This window comes from Ochlerotatus camptorhynchus, unplaced genomic scaffold, assembly GCF_037179485.1.
Source record: "Ochlerotatus camptorhynchus isolate MF236.1 unplaced genomic scaffold, CSIRO-AGI_Acam_v1.1 ptg000091l, whole genome shotgun sequence".
Lineage (NCBI taxonomy): Eukaryota > Metazoa > Arthropoda > Insecta > Diptera > Culicidae > Ochlerotatus > Ochlerotatus camptorhynchus.
In genome coordinates, this window is record NW_027040581.1 from 267588 (window position 1) to 286159 (window position 18572).

At 39.5% G+C, this 18572-nt stretch overlaps 1 protein-coding gene across 5 annotated transcripts in view; it reads left to right on the forward strand.

The window, feature by feature from the left end:
* Nucleotides 1–18572, forward strand: part of LOC135698609 (diacylglycerol kinase theta) — a 103236-nt gene that overhangs the window by 43109 nt on the left and 41555 nt on the right. For all 5 annotated transcript variants that reach the window (XM_065218656.1, XM_065218658.1, XM_065218657.1 and 2 more), the window contains 3 exons: nucleotides 17197–17355; nucleotides 17683–17819; nucleotides 17899–18011. In XM_065218656.1, coding sequence (XP_065074728.1) covers nucleotides 17197–17355; nucleotides 17683–17819; nucleotides 17899–18011 — 409 coding nt within the window. The remainder of the gene's footprint in view (nucleotides 1–17196; nucleotides 17356–17682; nucleotides 17820–17898; nucleotides 18012–18572) is intronic.

Genomic DNA, 18572 nt, shown 5'->3' on the forward strand with positions numbered 1-18572 from the left:
ATTTGTTTCCCTTAGCTGTAGCAATGTAAAGCGAAAATCGATGAAGAGAATCGATCATAGCGTATACGCCCTTATGCATGCTCACTGTCGATATATAAAATATGTATATAGGGGATAACTGCGGCAAAGGTCCTGTCTTAATATATTAAGGGCTGTTCACAAAAAAAAGTATTTGCAATCTAATAGGCCATCCTATAGTTTGATTCATAAGGGATCGTCCATTAATTATGTCACACTTTAAGGGGGGATGTGGGGGTTTGGAAGCTGTGACGATCCATACAAAAAATTAAGATCCATACAAAAAATGTTAAAAAAAGGGGGGGGGTTGAAAGTGGGCCAAACGATATAATGACATAATTAATGGACATTCCCTAATCCCAAAATAAGAGTCTGTGCAAAAAATGGTACTGTTAGATGAAGGTGTAGAGGTCATGCAAACGATTATTCACCTCATAAATTCACCTTAAACCGGTAATCGAAAAACGCTCAACTAGTGCGTATCTACTCAGGTTTAGTGTCATGCACGTGTTTTTTAGTTGGAGGAGCGTAGCGACGGGCGAACTACTAACAGAGGCTTCTAAAATCTTAATAACTTTTGCACAGAAGTCGAATCGACTTACTATCTTTGACAATGTTGTTCTGCATAGTTTTCCCAATCTATGTCTAGACAGAAGCGCCAGCTTCATGAACTTATTGGAGGGGCAAGATATTTTTTATAATAATAATTAAATGGGGATTAATAAATGTTGGTGATGAAGCTAAAAAAACCCAACTACAGCAATTACCCGATTTTGTCAGCCTCACGACGCATGAGCATTATCCCTATCCAATAAATCCGAGTTAGACTCCGTTATAACATTATTCGGATAGAAAAAAAATTAGAGTTGTGTCCAAAGCGAGGGGGGCGACACATCTAAATCTCAAGTCAACAAATCTCACACTAGCGAATCAATCTTCGAAAAATCTTCTTTCATTTCTCGCATCTACAGGCATTGTGCATCATGTTTTTGCAGGAAATCTTCAGAATCGTCGTCAATCTTCTTTCTATCTACTCAGCGTGCGCGCAGCTAGCCATAGCAAAACACAATCTTTCCTGCATCGTAGATAGAGTCGTCCCCCTCGGTCCAAAGCACGACCGCATTTTTTAATTAGAACTACGAGATTAGTTTGCTGTTCCATTCAATACTACATAAATGACAAAATAAATGGTTTAGAAATTTAATTGAAAATTCCAAACCCTTGATATTTTTTACGGATGTCTCTTGGATCTTTTATAAGATTTCATTTGAAATTAGCTTTCTAATTCCCTCAGAATTCAATACTCTCGGAATTTCTTTGAAGTTCTCATAATAACTCTCTTTACATTCTTCTAGGATTTTTTTTTTAGAATATTCAATAGAAATTAACCTGTAATCTTCTTTAAAATCGTCTTGCAATTTCACACAGAACCACATAATAATTCTTCTTTAAATTTAAACAATTGACTTGGCGTTGTAGTTAAAACTCTTTAAAACTATTTCCAAAAACTCCATTAGAATTTGTATCTTATTATCTCCAGAATTCATTCTAAAATTTCCTCTAAATTCCTTTGGAATGTTCATCGAAACTTTCGAATAAGTTCTTCAAAGAGATTGTACCGGAAAATCTAGTAATTGAAAAGATTATTATTTTCCAAAGAGAAGAAGTATATATTTTCCCGGTTCATCATCGAAATTCACGGACTTCTCCCGGTGATTTAGCATTCACTGGTCATCCTGTGTCCAATATACAATAGGTCTTATCCATCTGACTAACATTACTAGAGATAGCAATCTCCTATCTAGTCGAAACACAGAAAACGAACCTAACTCAGAGAGTGAAGAACTTTTTCTCATTCGTAAAGACACATTTCTAAAAGCGTTGGTCACTCAGCGCATGAGTAACTCACGTAAAAGAGACTCACTTTCTGAATAAGATTTATTTTCAGTGAATGTAGACTGCTTAAGCAAGTATTTCTGAATCAAATGTTACTAGCGCTGCATGGTGAGTGAATTCTAAACTAAGAGGCCAATCATGCGATAGGTATTGCCCATCCGAATAACTTCACTGAATACAGAAACCTGCTTTCTGGCCGTGCTGTCAAGTTAAGCACTGAGCTTGACTATCCAATATCCAATTTCTAACCGAGATGGCAAGCTAAATACAATGAAAACGAATATTACTCAGAGAATGAGTCTCTTTTATTTACCCTCTGAGTTAGTTTCGTTTTCAGTGTGCAACGCAACGAACATCCCTGTTTATCACTCGGCAGCCAAACAATGATTGCAGTCAAACTTTCTACGTCTCGCTTACTTAAGCATTAGGATTATCATTCTATGCCCCTCCTATTTTCTGTTATAGCTGATGTAGGTGAATGAATAGAAAAAATGCTACGATGTCCACTTGGAACGAGTTCGAGGTCGACCCGTCCAACGTGCAGCGCTGAATGATTTATGCGGCTTCGGCTTGTGTTGTTAGGGACAAAACTTTCTGATGGCTGTGTTAGGGGTGAGCACCTTGCGATCGAAGAAAATGTTTGAGAAATTTGAATGTTTCCTTATGTTTAGCTATTTTAGCTAGCACATTTATAATGTACACAAATTTTATAAGACTGCCGAATCGATCGACATATAAATCATCCAAATCCATTGATTATTGGCCATGTTGTTAGCATTTAAAGTCTGACCCATTTTCGTTGCATTTCCCTGGATTGGCATCCTTCCCGAAAGACGTAGTCCTACATCAAAAAAGTGGATAGGGATAATATCCATTGTTTTTCTATCGGGATAGACTCCGAAAAGTTTATGTCCAGAATAGGGATGTTTGATGTCAAATATGAACCCATCAATATGGGTATGGGTACACCATTTTGAAACTCCAAGATGGTGGCTTCCGATTTCAAGAAAAATTGGAAAATTATGTCAAATACCCATCAATGGGGCATTACGTCATATTTGAACAGACCCTACCTAAAAGTGTTATGAAAGTGTGAGTACCGCGCACTATTAATCCGATTTTGCTACTTTGCGTTCAATTTGACAGTTAACCAATGGGTCTCTCGTTAAGTAAGAAATACATCAACATTTCCTTCCCTATCCCTCGTTATGGTAAAGATGGGCGTGGGCGGGAATAGTGACAGTCATGCTTTTGGAATTCTTGTTTGGATTGGAATCAATGTTTACTCCCCAACATTATTCCTGAAAGTTGTCTGACTGAGTATTTCAAAAGAGTCGTGACTGTCGCTAGTATCCAATATGCGAGATATATCATAAAAACGCTAACACTATTTGACAGTTAACCAATCAGTCAAATGTATCGAGGTCCGATGCCATTTTGTAATCCATTATGGTGGCCATCTTAAAACTATAGTCAAAAGGTACAACACAATAAACATTTTATCTTCCGCTATCCACTAAGCCTCCTCCACCAGAACGGGAGCGGCTTCCAGTGGTTTCATTGTATGGCAGATTCACCAAAGGGGGTCAGAGCGCTTCCATTGCAGCAATGGACGCAAAACGTGGTCAGCACTCACACATTCATCACGAAACGGTTGCTTTCCAAAGTCGACGACGCATCGACTGAAAGACCTGCTGATGAAGAACAATGGGGAGGACCACACAATGGTTGCTGACGAGTAAACAGGCGATCCCGTGACACACATTGCGGGTGGTCTGCTTCTGTTGACAGCCGAGTGAACACTCCGAAAATTGATGTCCGACACCATTTTGGAATCCAAGATGGCGGCCATTGGGTACAGAAAGTGTCAAATACTCTACAATATGGGTATTTTCGGAACGAGGACGACGTGTAGATACCAAAAATTGATGCCCGACACCATTTTGGAATTCAATATGGCGGCCATTGGGCTCAGAAAGTGTCAAATACTCTACAATATGGGCATTTTCGGAACGAGGACGACGTGTAGATGCCGATTCTACGCCATTTTGGAATCCAAGATGACAGCACTTGGGTAAAGAAAAAGTGTAAAATTCCCTATAATATAGGTATTTTCGGAACAGGACGATACGTAGACTCCAAAAATCAACGTCCAACGCCACTTTGGAATCCAACATGGCAGCCGTTGGTTTCATAAAAGTGTACAATACCATACAATATGGGTATTTTCAGATAAAGGACGACGATGTACGACCCCTAATTGGATGTCTCAAGATGGCAGCCATTGGTTTATAAAAGCCATTAAAATACCTTACAATATTGCCATTTTCGGAACGCGGATGATGCGTGAAGGCCAAAAATCGATGTCCGACGCCATTTTCTAATCCAAGTTAGTGGCCACCTGTTTCAGAAAAAGTGTAAAATCCGGAGTGATTTGAGATTTGGGCGTAATTGCATTTGTAAACAAACGCGTCAATCACCGATTTCTCGTAAATAAAAGCTCAATCTCGAAAAGTTCTAACACTATGAGGTAGAGGAATGATTCCTCTATCATTTGGTATAGTTTTTTTTTGTGAGAATGAGCTTTTATTCAAGAAAAATCAGTAATTGAAGTATTTGTTTACAAAAGCAATTACGCCCAAATCTCAAATCACTCCGGAAATACCATTCGATACGGTCGACATCTTGGATTCTAAAACGGTGTCGGATATCGATTTTTGGCCTATACGCGTCGCCTCGTTCCAACATTACCCATATTTTAGGATACTTGACAATTTTTCGAACCTGATGGCCGCCATGTTGGATTCTAAAATGACATAAGACAATGATGTTTAGCACGTCATCACCGTTCCGAAAAGACCAATATTGTAGGGTATTTGACACTTTTCTGAACCCAACAGCCGCCATCTTGGATTACAAAATGGCATCGAACATCGATTTTCGGTATCTACATGTCGTCATCGTTCCGAGAATACCCATATTGCATTATACGTTATACGACGTTTTTTTGCATTTCCTTGAATTTCTGACAACTTTTGGGCAGGTTCCTATATTTTTCTCAAGTTATCTAAACTTCCCTAATATTTTCCGGACTATCTTAATTTTTGGAACTTCTAGAATTTTTTCGCCATTTTCCTAAAATTGTCGAAATCCGCCTGAAGTTTTCGGAACCGCGCTGAAGTTTTCGGAACCGCCCTGAAGTTTTCGGAACTGCCCTGAAGTTTTCAGAACTTCCTTGAAGTTCCCGAAATTTACTGATAATCATGGATCTGAAGTTCGCAGAATTGGCCGAAGTTGCGTTAAGATCTATAAGCTCAACTTCTGTAAAGTTCCTGCAGTTTTTCTGAAGTTAATGGAACTGCCCAGAAGATATTTAATTAAAGGGTGTCCACGATGAAATTGCCACACACAAAATTGATTCGCAAAATTCGAGTTTTCATCCGATTGCCATCAAATTTTCAGGGATTGAGAAATAACTATTAAACTTCATTTTACCATTTTACTCGTATTTTATTTACAGTCCATACGCAAATGCCCGCACCTTGGCCTTAACCCCGGCCATAAGATTCTGCACAACCTGTGAATCAACCGTTTTTTGCATGTAAACCCATACTTTCTTCAGTTCCTCGACTGTCTTCACTACCTTAGGTCGTTTAAGAAGGTGCTGCTTCATAATCGCCCAGTACTTCTCGATGGGGCGGAGCTCCGGAGTGTTGGGAGGGTTGAACATTTTCGGCACGAAATTGACCTTATTGTCCGCATACCACTTCAGCACGTCCTTGGAGTAGTGGCATGAGGCCAAATCCGGCCAGAAGATTGTTGGGACGTTGTGGGCCTTCAGGAGAGGAAGCAGCCGCTTCTGGAGGCACTCTTTTATGTACACCTGTCCGTTCATCGTGTCCTGGGTCACGAAAGGTGCACTCCGCTTCCCGCCCGTGCAGATGGCTTGCCAAACCAGGAATTTCTTCGCAAATTTTGACATCTTCTGAGTGCGGACATGCTCCGGAACGCTGAACTTATCCTTGGCCGTGAAAAACAGGTTGCCGGGGATCTGTTTGAAGTCGGCCTTCACATATGTTTCGTCGTCCATGAAGCAGCATTCAACTTTCGTCAGCATGTTGAGGTACAACTTCCTGGCACGGGTTTTGGCGGACTTGTTCTGCTTCTCGTCGCGATTAGGGGCCTTTTGTACCTTGAACGTTCGAAGCTCAGCCTTAGTTTTGGCCTTCTGGACAAAACTTCGGCTTAGGTGCAGCTTCTTAGCCACATCCCTAACGGAGGCGTTCGGATTTCGGTTGAAGGCCCCAACTACGCGGTTGTGATTTTTGGTGTTGTACGGAATACTTTTTCCTTCACTTCTGGGCTTCCGATCGGTGGTCAACCGTTCCTCGAACCGCTTAATCACACGCGACACCGTGGAATTCGCGATTCCCAACGTTTTAGCGATGGAACGATGCGAGAGATCCTTGTTCTCGTGATGAATGCGCAAGATTTTATCACGCACGAGCTGTTCTTTCGACTCCATTTCCGCGAGTTTTGATCACAGGACTTTAAAACTTGCAGGATGTAAATAATGCACTATGAACTAAATCCACCCAAATTTTCATTAAATTCTACCCAACGGTTAAAAAGTTAGAGCAATTTCATAGTGTGGCAATTTCATCGTGGACACCCTTTATGACTTAATTTCAAGAAATTTTTCTGAAATCTATGAACCATCCCAGAAGCTATCGGAACTAACCCACCCCTAAAGGATCATAAAACTTCTCCGTAGTTCTGGACGTTCTTGAAGCTGTCGGAACTGCCCTTGGGTTTTGGGAACTTCTTTTAAATTCTTGGAATGTCCATGCAATTCTCAGAACTGTCATCTTGAAGATTCCCGCATTTTTTCCTAATTTTAATGGATGTCAATGAAGTAATCCAGTACCATACCATCCAGCATGTACTAATTTCTAGTACAGGAAGTTATCCAGTACCGTACCATCCAGCATGCATCATAAATCAACTATTGCATACTAAGTCTTCATGACGTAAATCGTGCAATTATGTTGCTAAATAAACATTCAAATCAAAACAGTCACCAATTAATGATATTACATACGTGGATGCGAACCAGCCCAAGGCTGAAAGCCTCTCTAATAAAGATAAATTAATTAATTATTACATATGTGTCATTCCAGCTCAAGTGGGTCACCACCTGTGGTCATTGTCACCGATTTGAGCCAAACTTGGCCTAAACGCTTATTTTGGCACTCTGAACAAACGCATTTTTTTATATTTTGCTCTGAAGTGCCTGGATCCCTCTCGGATACAACCCTGGATTTTCGAGATTTTCAGAAGAGATTACTCCACAACCAAATAAGCTATTCGTGATCTTAGAACGTCAATTTGAAGGTTTTTTAATGTAGATTCTTATAGGTGTACCCATATTTTGTTTTTGTTACAGTAACTACAGTAAACAGACTGATTATCGGCAGGTATCCAAATTATCAAAAAAGGCCTATTTTCACTATTTTCTTATTATTTTGGGCTCAAATTTTCATCACACTTTGGAAAACTCTTCTACTAGATAGGGGAATTTACGTATTCTCGTCAATCTAAGCAGCGTCTGCACTTCTACTAGCATTTTCTCAGCGTCACGCACATATATGATGTGTCTGTTTGTTTACATTCATCTGCTGCTTGCTTCTCTATCCATTCCAATCGACAGAATTTTTCAAAACGTTTTGAAAGCGTTTTTACAACGCTCCAAACTTCTCATGTGAGTGTGACTATTGTCGGCAGTCTCTTTTTCTTCGGCAACCTTTCCATTAGAACTGCGTGTTAACCAGCTGTTCTATTATCGGCAACTCGAAATCAACCTCATTTTGTAGTGCGTATGCTTTATTTGAAGAAAAATGTAGCATTACTGGATTGCTCGATCGTTCAAATATAATCAGATTGAAGCTGAAAGGCTAAACAATCGTTTGGACACATTCAGGGAAGTGCGTTGATGGGAAAACATAGTGAAATTAACGTTTAAATTTTGGTTGCCGAAAACAGTCAATGGGTGCCGAAGCCAACATTTACCCTATGTTGCGAATGGCAAAAGATTTGGACAAATAGTTTTTGAGATATGACTAGATGAGTGAGTGGTAGTTTTGAGCTTTTCTGGTGGAAAATCAATGCTAGGGGAAATGGCTCTAATGCTGGCCTATGGATCAAATATTCTACTATTTATCAATTTTATCTAGATGAACGCGTCATTGGGCCGGTACTAATGGATATTTTTGGACGCTATTGAAAATTAAGTCGATTGCTGATTTTTTTTTTATTAAGGGGGTGTTCCCAATCTTTTGCCTTTTTTCGGCCTGTTTTTCAATTAATTTTTTTTCAAGGAAAATGAATAGTAATGCGCCTAACTCTTTGGGATTCTTGTTTATTGAACATTAAAATTTACAAATAAATTTTTTTCGACATAAAAAAAGACATTATTGACGTCACAAAATGGCGGCAAACAGACCCCTGTTCGCCGCAAACGCCTGGACGGGCGAAGACTTTTCTCTGGAACGGCTTCATCTGAAACAGATTTCGTGATGAAATTATAATCTGCATAAGATTCTCTGGAGCTTCTCCCGTTGGCAGCAAAAAATCTTGCAAATTAACAAAATGGCGGCCATATGAAAAAACAGGCGATTTTTAGCCCGCTTTTTTGCAGCTTTAAGGTGCTTCAAACAATGTTAAATGTTAATATTTTTGGCTGAAAGTGGGAGAAGCTCCAAAGAATTTAATAAGGAACAAAATGCGCAAAGATTCAAGTCAATATCTCTTGTAGTTTCTGAGAAAAATCTTCGCCCGATAAAAAAAATGTGGTTTCGAGAAAAACGCGTTTAAAGTTTTGACTTTAGTTAAAACCATTTGGGGGTTCTTACCATTAGTCAGCTATGCCTGGACACCGAATTCGCTGATCGGAAAACGGCTTGGGGGGATGAAAGTATATAGTCTAAAGTACAAAAAAACGTGAAAAAAAAATTTGATTTTTTGAAAAAAAAGATCGGGAATACCCCCTTAATTAATTTATTTGTACAGGCTCAATCGAATAAACTTTACAGAGCCAAGTTATCACGATTGCTGAATTTATGTATGGGCCCAAATTAGCGACATTTAGGCCGACATTACATACATTTCCCCTAATTAATTTTTTTTTTTAATTTCATTATATGAAATCATAACTAGCTCATTTATTTACGTCTGTCCATAATTTAATTGTGGTCCTAAAAGTGAAAAATGCGTTCCTATGGGATACAGCGAACACGTTTTGCTTTAGCAGTACAATGAAATCAGATATATTAGCAGGTACATATATAAAATTTCAGCTGTGGATGACAGCTGCTGATTGAATAATACCTTTATTTGAGTAATTAATTTATTGACAATCAGTCGGTAATCATTCTGTTTACTGTTGTTACTATAACAAAAACATAATGTGGGTACACCTATGTGAATCTACATTTAAAAAACCTTTAAATTGACGTTCTAAGATCACGAATAGCTTATTTCGTTGTGGAGTAATCTCTTCTAAAAGTTGAAATTTTTGAAAATCTCGAAAATACAGGGTTGTAGCCCTGAAGGATCTAGGCACTTTAGAGTAAAATCAAAAAGGCGATTGTTCAGAATGCCAAAATAGGCATGTTTGGCCAAGTTTGACTCAAATCGGTGACATCGACCACAACTTTTTTAAATTCGGTACCCACTTGAGCTGGAATGACCCATATAATTTAACCATGTATGGTGGAAAAACCAAGTGAAATATCATTCCACTTCTTCTCAAGGAATATTCTAGAATATTAAAACAAAACATGGCTTATTGTTTTAAAATTGTCTGATTGATTTTCTTACTTCAGAGAGGAGTTCTTTAAAGAAAATACAAATACTTGCTGGATAGGAATACTGAGCTAAATATGATTAAATTGATTCATCCATAGTATTGAGTAGTATCTTAAAAAGACTAGCGAGAAGTGTACTAAAACATCATGGCTAGCTGTTTTAAAATTGTCTGATTGGTTGGTTGTCTGTATTAAGGAGATTTTCAGCCAGACGCTGCACAGTGGGCAAAAATTGACAAAACCGCGACTGAATTGAATATCTCGGCTGCCAAACGGTGAGAATAAACCGCAAGGTTGACAATTTTTATAATGTGGCCACTTTATCGGTCAATCCAGATTATCCGGAGAACCAGAATATGGCCACTATACCCCAAAATATAGTTTCCATGTTAAATACGCTTTGATCTCTTGATTCTGAACAACATAGAAAAATCACAAGGTTCTAGGGCAATTTTTATAATGTGGCCACTTTATCGGTCATTCCGGATCCTCCTTCAGGTCAGTAGAGTTTTCCTGAGGGCGTATATGGTGTATTTACACCATATATACTTTGTACTATCAATTTTCAGTGATATACGTTAAATAAAGTGTAAAATTATGTCGATAGATAGTGGAATTTCCTACTTCACCGGGAACTCGGGTTGATGACCCTCTATCTAGGTACGCAAAAGTCTCCGGCCAATGAGACCACCACCAATCGATTCAGCAGAGTTTTTCCTTTGAGAATATGTACAACATGTTGACTGAAACAGTTTGGCAGCTGAGATATTCAATTTAGTCGCGGTTTTGACAATTATTGCCCACTGTGCGCTGGTTCATCTCCGGATTTTGTCTGATTGATTTTTTGACGTAGGTCTACGTCTGTGATTTCTATATGGGGGTACACTTTGTGACAACCGAAAATGGAACATGTAACGAAATTGTGAAAGATTTTGAACGTTAATAACTCAGCTGCTGCTGGACCAATTTCAATAATCTTATCACCAATCGATCAGAAATATTTCGACGCATCGATAGCATTTCTTTTATTTATTAATTTTTAACAAGAAACTTTTGAAAAAGAGGCAAATGACAAGCATTGTCCAAAAGCGTCGAAATAACTATCAGATTTCCAAAAGATTCAGAAAATCGTTTCTAGATGAAACATGTCGATGCTGTTTCCCCAACACTGTCATCAGAGAGTCGTTAGTAGACGAAACAAGTCGAAGTGGCATTCGCCTCCGATCTTCGGGCATGTGCGAATAGGGAGGATGCAATTGCGTAACATTTTGCACACTCATCGCCATATTCAGAACCACACAAAATGCTCTCCAGAGTTGTAATCTTGTAACCAAACTTGGAAGCAGGGGTGCAAGTGATTTTGATCGATTCTCTTCATCGACTCTCTGTTTCGTTAATAACTCGATGGCAAACACATTCATTGATACGTAGAAGAGCATAGCAGAAGTAGTACGAAATAGGTTAGTGAAGCCATGGTCATCAAAAGAGGAAATCGATGAAGAGAATTGACTTTCATCTCTCTGCTCCTAAGCCCCTTAACTCAGTCGTCGTCATAGCAGCAATCATCGCACCACTTTTGGTTCTTGGGTTACATTTGCTGTGCTTCCATTTATTAACGTCCTTTTAAACAAACCACCTTGAAGAGATGGCTATGGTTCATTCAGGACGGCCAAGTCGCAACCAGCACCAAGCCGATTAGCATCCCCAGGTGGCGATAATCCCGGGCTACTTAGAGTTGGCTATAACCTATTTGCTCTGTCATCGTCATCACTGACACTAGCGACTTATAAACAATAGTGCATTAGTGACAACGATGATCCCCCGGTCTTGTTCGCATTACTGAGGGCAAATATCACCGCCAGCAGCCCCACCGGGCACCGCGTGGAGGTAAGAATCGGAGTTCAGGTGCACAGAGGTCGCAAATCGCCGGTCAGGGCAGAACCCAACAACCATTGATAGGCGTTCTTATGCACCTGCTTTACACGGCTTACATTTGCTGGTTGCAATTCTGCTGTTCAACATTTTCGAAGGACCACCAAAAAATGAAATTACACTTATTTCTAGGGATGCCTAAAAGTCCAATCATTCGATTAACGATTAATTTTAAAGATTTTTCCAGCTATTCGATTAAATAGGGTAAATGTTGGCTTCGGCATCCATTGACTGTTTTCGGCAACCTAAATTTAAACGTTAATTTCATTATGTTTTCCCATCAACGCACTTCCCTGAATGTGTCCAAACGATTGTTTAGCCTTTCAGCTTCAATCTGATTATATTTGAACGATCGAGCAATCCAGTAATGCTACATTTTTCTTCAAATAAAGCATACGCACTACAAAATGGGGTTGATTTCGAGTTGCCGATAATAGAACAGCTGGTTAACACGCAGTTCTAATGCGAAGGTTGCCGAAGAAAAAGAGGCTGCCGACAATAGTCACACTCACCTGAGAAGTTTGGAGCGTTGTAAAAACGCTTTCAAAACGTTTTGAAAAATTCTGTCGATTGGAATGGATAGAGAAGCAAGCAGCAGATGAATGTAAACAAACAGACACATCATATATGTGCGTGACGCTGAGAAAATGCTAGTAGAAGTGCAGACGCTGTTAGATTGACGAGAATACGTAAATTCCCCTATGTATCGAATTTTCAATTATTCGCGCACGTAACCGACATCCCATAATTTCTACTCGTTTGATTTAGCGCAGTAGCGAAAATAAATAATAGTTATAATTTATCTGAACAGGCATAGAGATACAGGATCATAAATTCGCCGAAAAAAAGTGTTAGGCGTCTTTCTGCTACACAGCAAAAAAATAATTTTGATATCACATCAAAGTGGATGCACTACAATCATGTCGAAAATTTCATGTAATTTTTATGACCACATAAATAAACAAATGCAGTAAAAGCAGCGTAATGTCAGTTCATGCATTGTATTAATGATAATTTTGTCCTTTTTAGCAAGTAATATTACACCATATTTTCGACATGATTGTAGTGTATCCACTTTGACGTGATATCAAAATTATTTTTTTGCTGTGTAAAGGCTCAGATTTACCAACTTGTTAAGAGAAGTAGGAGCTTTCACTGGGTGGACACTGATATTCTGTAACCTTCCAACCTGTCGCAGACACCAGTTCAACTCCTGTACAGCAGCAGAAGGGCCGAGACTCTGGCGAGTGCCTAATCATTGAACCATATGGGATTGTCCAGTCCGATTTGCTGATCCAGCTGACTACACGTCATCATCACCTTCCAAAGGCTTTAACCCGTAAAAGCCCGGAACAAACTTATTATTTTCAAAAATTTGCATCTCAGAGATGCCATTGCCGATTAAAATGACTGTTTTTTAACACCATTCCGGTGAGTTGTTCTTACATTTGTTGGGTGGTACTCCCCCCCAGGACCCTCCCTCTTTTCTATATATTCAAGAATGTGTTGGCACGGGTGTGTTTTTTTTTCAATCTTTATCATATATCTTACATATCATCCCGACAACATATTGATTTTTTTCGTGGAACTCCCGAAAATGATAGAGAACATTCATAAGATCACATGCCTACCATGGAATCGGTTCCGGATGTTCCGGATTATGATTCCATATGGTCAAATTTATTTTCTGTCATAACAATATCAAGCAACATATAAAATCACATCTACTCGACGAAATATGACAAATGGCACTCAAAACGACGTCAACAGAGCCATATGGCCACCGTAAAACCGGTTCCGGATGTTCCGAATTAGGGTTCTGTATGGTCAAATTTGATATCGCTCATAACCATACCAAGCGACATATCAAATCACATCTACTCGACGAAATATGACCAATGGCACTCAAAACAACAACAACAGAGCCATAGGGCCATCGTGCAACCGGTTACAGATATTCCGAATTATGGTTCCGTATGATCGAATTTTGTATCGTTTGAAATCATATCACGTAACATTTCAAATCACATCTACTTGACGAAATATGACCAACGGCACTATTGTTGTTGTTTTGAGTGCCATTGGTGATATTTCGTCGAGTAGATGTGATTTTATGTGTCGCTTGGTATGGCTATGAGCGATATCAAATTTGACCCTACAGAACCATAGTCCGGAATATCCGGAACCGGTTTTACGGTAGCCATATGGCTCTATAGTTGTTGTTTTGAGTGCCATTGGTCATATTTCGTCGAGTAGATGTGATTTGATATGTCGCTTGGTATGGTTATGAGCGATATCAAATTTGACCGTACAGAACCATAATCCGGAATATCTGGAACCGGTTCTACGGTAGCTATATGGCTCTGTTGACGTCGTTTTGAGTGCCATTTGTCATATTTCATCGAGTAGATGTGATTTGATATGATGGCGCTTGAAATAATTAAGTGAGATTTAAAATTTGACCATGTTGAACCATAATCCGGAAGATCTGGACCGGTTTTACGTTGGCCATATGTCTCTGTGGACGTCGTTCTGAGTGCCATTGGTCATATTTCGTCAAGTAGATGTGATTTTATATGTTGCTTGATATTGTTATGACAGACAATAAATTTGACCATATGGAACCATAATCAGGAACATCCGGAACCGATTCCATGGTACGCATGTGATCTTATGAATGTTCTCTATCATTTCCGGGAGTTCCACGAAAAAAATCAATATGTTGTCGTCAGTGTTGGAAAAATCAGAAATCAATTGATATTTTTCCGCTATCATACGCTCTCAATATCAGGCGTGTTATTGGAACAAAATATCATGCTTGATATTGATTTTACAAGCTCCTTTGATACTGCGAGACTATTCATAACGTGCAGACATCAAGCTGAGAGTTGACTCGTCACAAAAATGATTCCATTGCACATCGTTTTCTTAGAAAGAGAAAGCATAGTTTGCTATCTCTTTTTAATCTTCACAGATGGCAGACGCGAAGGGACTGCTGCAAGCCGTTATGGAAGTTTCGGTTGCATTCGGGTGTAAAGCAAAAATCATTAAACTCAATCTCACCACAGTTTGGTGAGATTTGCAGTTGGTGAGTTTTGTTAGCTTGATATTCCGAGCTGCGATATCACAGCTTGCAAAATCAACCGCAGTTGTTTGCTTGTTGATTTTTGTCTACGAAAATCAAGCGTGATCTTGGGCGTTGGTGAGATTTGATTTTTTGATAGTTTCCCAACACTGATCCATATTATTCAGTAGTATCTTAAGTAGATAATTGTATACTAAAACATCATGGCTAGTTGTTTTAAAATTGTCTGATTGATTTTTTTTTCAGTCAGGAGTCTGTGAGTTGACCTCGTACTTTACTTCAACTGGGGATACATTCTTATCATTGTTTTGTTATTAGTGCTGGTAGTTCATTGGCAAATTATCATTATTTAACCGCAGTTGATCATTACTTAACCACAGTTGTTTTGAAAATCTTCGCTGTCACGTATGAGCGAAATGAACAAATGAGTTCATTATAGATCAACGAATACGCGTTTGTTGATATTCACCACTCCTTGATTATGCTTGGCATCGCATTTGCTAATAACTTTGCACACCGCTGACGAAACATAGTTCTTTTTGAAGCAGTAGATAGAATAGAGTTTAAGCTTGTTATAGATATGTAAAAAAAGTAGATTTTCATTCTAGTAATAAACTGTATTTGTTTTTGCATTGTAACAATGAAGTGAGAAATGCTCGCTGCACATCTCGGGCTCTAAGTGTAAAAATTCATTGGTGTTGATTCAAATGTTAAGATTTACCTACTCTTTGCATGCCTATAGTAAACTATGATCCTAATCTATCAATTACTTTAAAGAAAAATAAATGTCAACGACTGAGTGAAAAGCTATTAACAAATGAGCAGTTGGTGTGTACAACTGTGCATGCCAAGCATGTCCTTGATTATCCCACCCAAAAGTGTCACCATCAGAAGCGATCCTCAAAAGCAAAATAATCAAATTGATTGTTAACGCCAGCGTCTTAAACCTCGATATTATCTTCAATTCAGCACGACACTTTATTCAGCGCTATATTTTCATTTGATCCTCAAAATCATCCTCATCTAAATGAAGACGAATATTGATATTGACAACAACACAGACGATAATGAACATCCAGCCACGAATGAAAAAAGACGATTCTCAGAGGTTGCCTTGATCAAGAGATTGCAGTTGGTCTATCTGTTAAGGTTGTCTTCATTTTCAGCTAAGTTGAGTGTAGAAGAAAAGATTTTTATCAGCATTGATCGGTATTGCTACACAGACAGAAGTCAATGAGCGAAGCACAATTTTCAACATGGCTGTTCGGCATCAATTGCCAAAATAATTATCATGTTAGTTAGCTCAAACTGTTGAATGTAAAATGGATTTTCGAATCCAAGATGCTGAAATTTAGTTCAAACTGGTGAATGTCAATCAAAACAGACTTGTCATACTGTGTGTCATTCACGCATTTAACGACTGATTAGTTGATCATCAGACCAAACGTCCTTAGACCGAATGTGGAAAAGTCAAAAGAAAAAACTTGTAATCGTTGTAGAAATTGGGGACTTGGGAGAAGTAGAGATCCAGAGCTCGCGAAATTTTTCAAGATTCTGAGACTGTCAAAGTCGTGGAATCCCAAATCATGTTTTCCGCGTTCAAGTGCCTTACAAAAATTCACTCTCATAATGAGGACATCACACACTGCATACACTGAGCACTGAGCCAACTGGACCTACTTTCCCTTCAGTCAAGCAGAAATCTAGGGAAAAAAAATAATCAAACTTCTGTGTGTATAAATACATGCGAGCGAGAGAGAGCGCGCGCGAGTTCTATTTCATCGTCACAGTCCGTAAGGCAAAATCAATAAAGTTAAGGGAGATAATTTACTGCTTTGTCCTCCTCTGCCTGCCATTCCCGAACAACTCTCGGGACATCTCAACCGCGCGCACACACATCCTCATCATCATCATCATCATCATCGTGATCATCATCTAGTAGCAGCGCCTACAGCTGAGACTGCTACCACTTTCCACCGAGAATAGTGGACCGAAAAAAAAAATATATAATGGGAAAATCATATTGCCGACGACGACAGGATGGGACCACCGCTGTTGAAGGACGTCCTCTCCATCGTCACGGCAGCCAGCCCATTTGCCTACGCTCGGACCTGAGCTGGAGGAAAATTTCCACCATAAATCCATTCGGTTCAAAAACCATTCCCCGAAAAGCAAGAAAAAGGATCTCCTTTTTCCGTTTTTGACACATCTCCTAACCATCATCATCGCGGAATATCGCACTCATTCTCTCACTCACACCCGTCCGTCCGACCGTCCGTCTGTCCGTCCGTGACAATTTCGCCCCTAAAACTAGACTACTCGCAAAAACTCATGCGTTCCCTTGTGTTTTCTTTTTTTTTCTTCTCTTCTCTTCTTTCCACCTGCTGCTCCGTCGAGTAGCTCGCAGCATCTCAGAAGAAATGTACTCAGATCCCTCACGCTGCGACGACCAACCGAAGGCAGAGAGCAGTTCTGGCACTCACTCGAAACCCGATTCTGCGCACAAGAGTGACAAAGATAAAGATAAGAAAGATAAGGAAAAGGAGGAACGTGATGAAGGTAAGTGTCGTTCAGTTTTCCGATCCCTCGCAATCGCTCCAATCACAACCACTACCCTCCCATCCCGCAAAGTTCTTCTCTGCACTCACTCGGCACTCAGCTCAGCATCCTCTCCCATCCAGCTACCCCTCCCCCCCCCCCTCCATTGAAAACATTTATTTTTCTCACTTTCTGGTGGTGATTTTTTTGTATGTTGAGTTCGCATTTCATTGGTACCTACTGGAAAACTTTTACCTCCCCGTCACACACATTCCATCAACACACTCACACACAGGTTTCCCCTTTTTAAACCATCCACCTCTCTTCTTCCAACCATTAAATTCGCAGAAACAATCAAAGTATTTGACGGCAACTGTTCATATCGAAGAAAAATATTTAGAGCCATCACCGTACCTAGAACATGCTCGTTAGAACAATTACTGACCACCGCCTTGAGGGCCTTTCATATAGCCAGGGATTCAACTGTAAGTGATTTCTGCATGGTTTGTGGCAAGCGCTTCGAACCGTTTTCTAACTAACTATTTCTTTTCCTCCATTCAACAGCTATTTTTTCTTACTGACGTTTACGGTGATGAAGTAAGATTACAGGATCCGACGCCGGTTCTGAACCTGCACCGAGTCGAGGGCAAACGACCGGCAATCTATTTGCGATTTCGGTGAGTACTCTCTCAAGTTGTTTCTGTGAAGTCAAGTCAAATAGGCCACACAAATTGTCACGCAAAAGATGCCTAGAGGTAGCGATTTTCGGCCTTAAGCCGGGCTTAGACTAGGCCAGTCCATTGAGCAACTCAATTGAATTCAATTGGTTTGAAAAGTTGAGTCTAGTACAATTCAACTGAGTTGATCAATTGACTTGCCTAGTCTAAACCCGGCTTGGGTGAAACATTCTGAAGTTAAGCTGGTTTTAGACAAGGTAAGTCAGTTGCATTCAATTGGCTTGAAAAGTTGAGCCTGTTTTAACTTTTTTCAACTCAAGTTATAGTTAATAGCGTTCAATTCACTTTCAAGTCTGTTGAATTTAGCTGAGTTGATTTGCCTTTTCTAAACTCGGCTGTATATGCACTCTGATTTAGGTGAAACTAACTGGAGTTCAGCAGGTTTTAGGTAAGGTTAAGCTGGGTTTATATTAGGCAAGTCAAATGATCAACTAAGTTGAATTCAATTTGCTTGAAAAGTTGAGCCTATTTCAACTTTTTTCAATTTAAGTGAGTTGATCA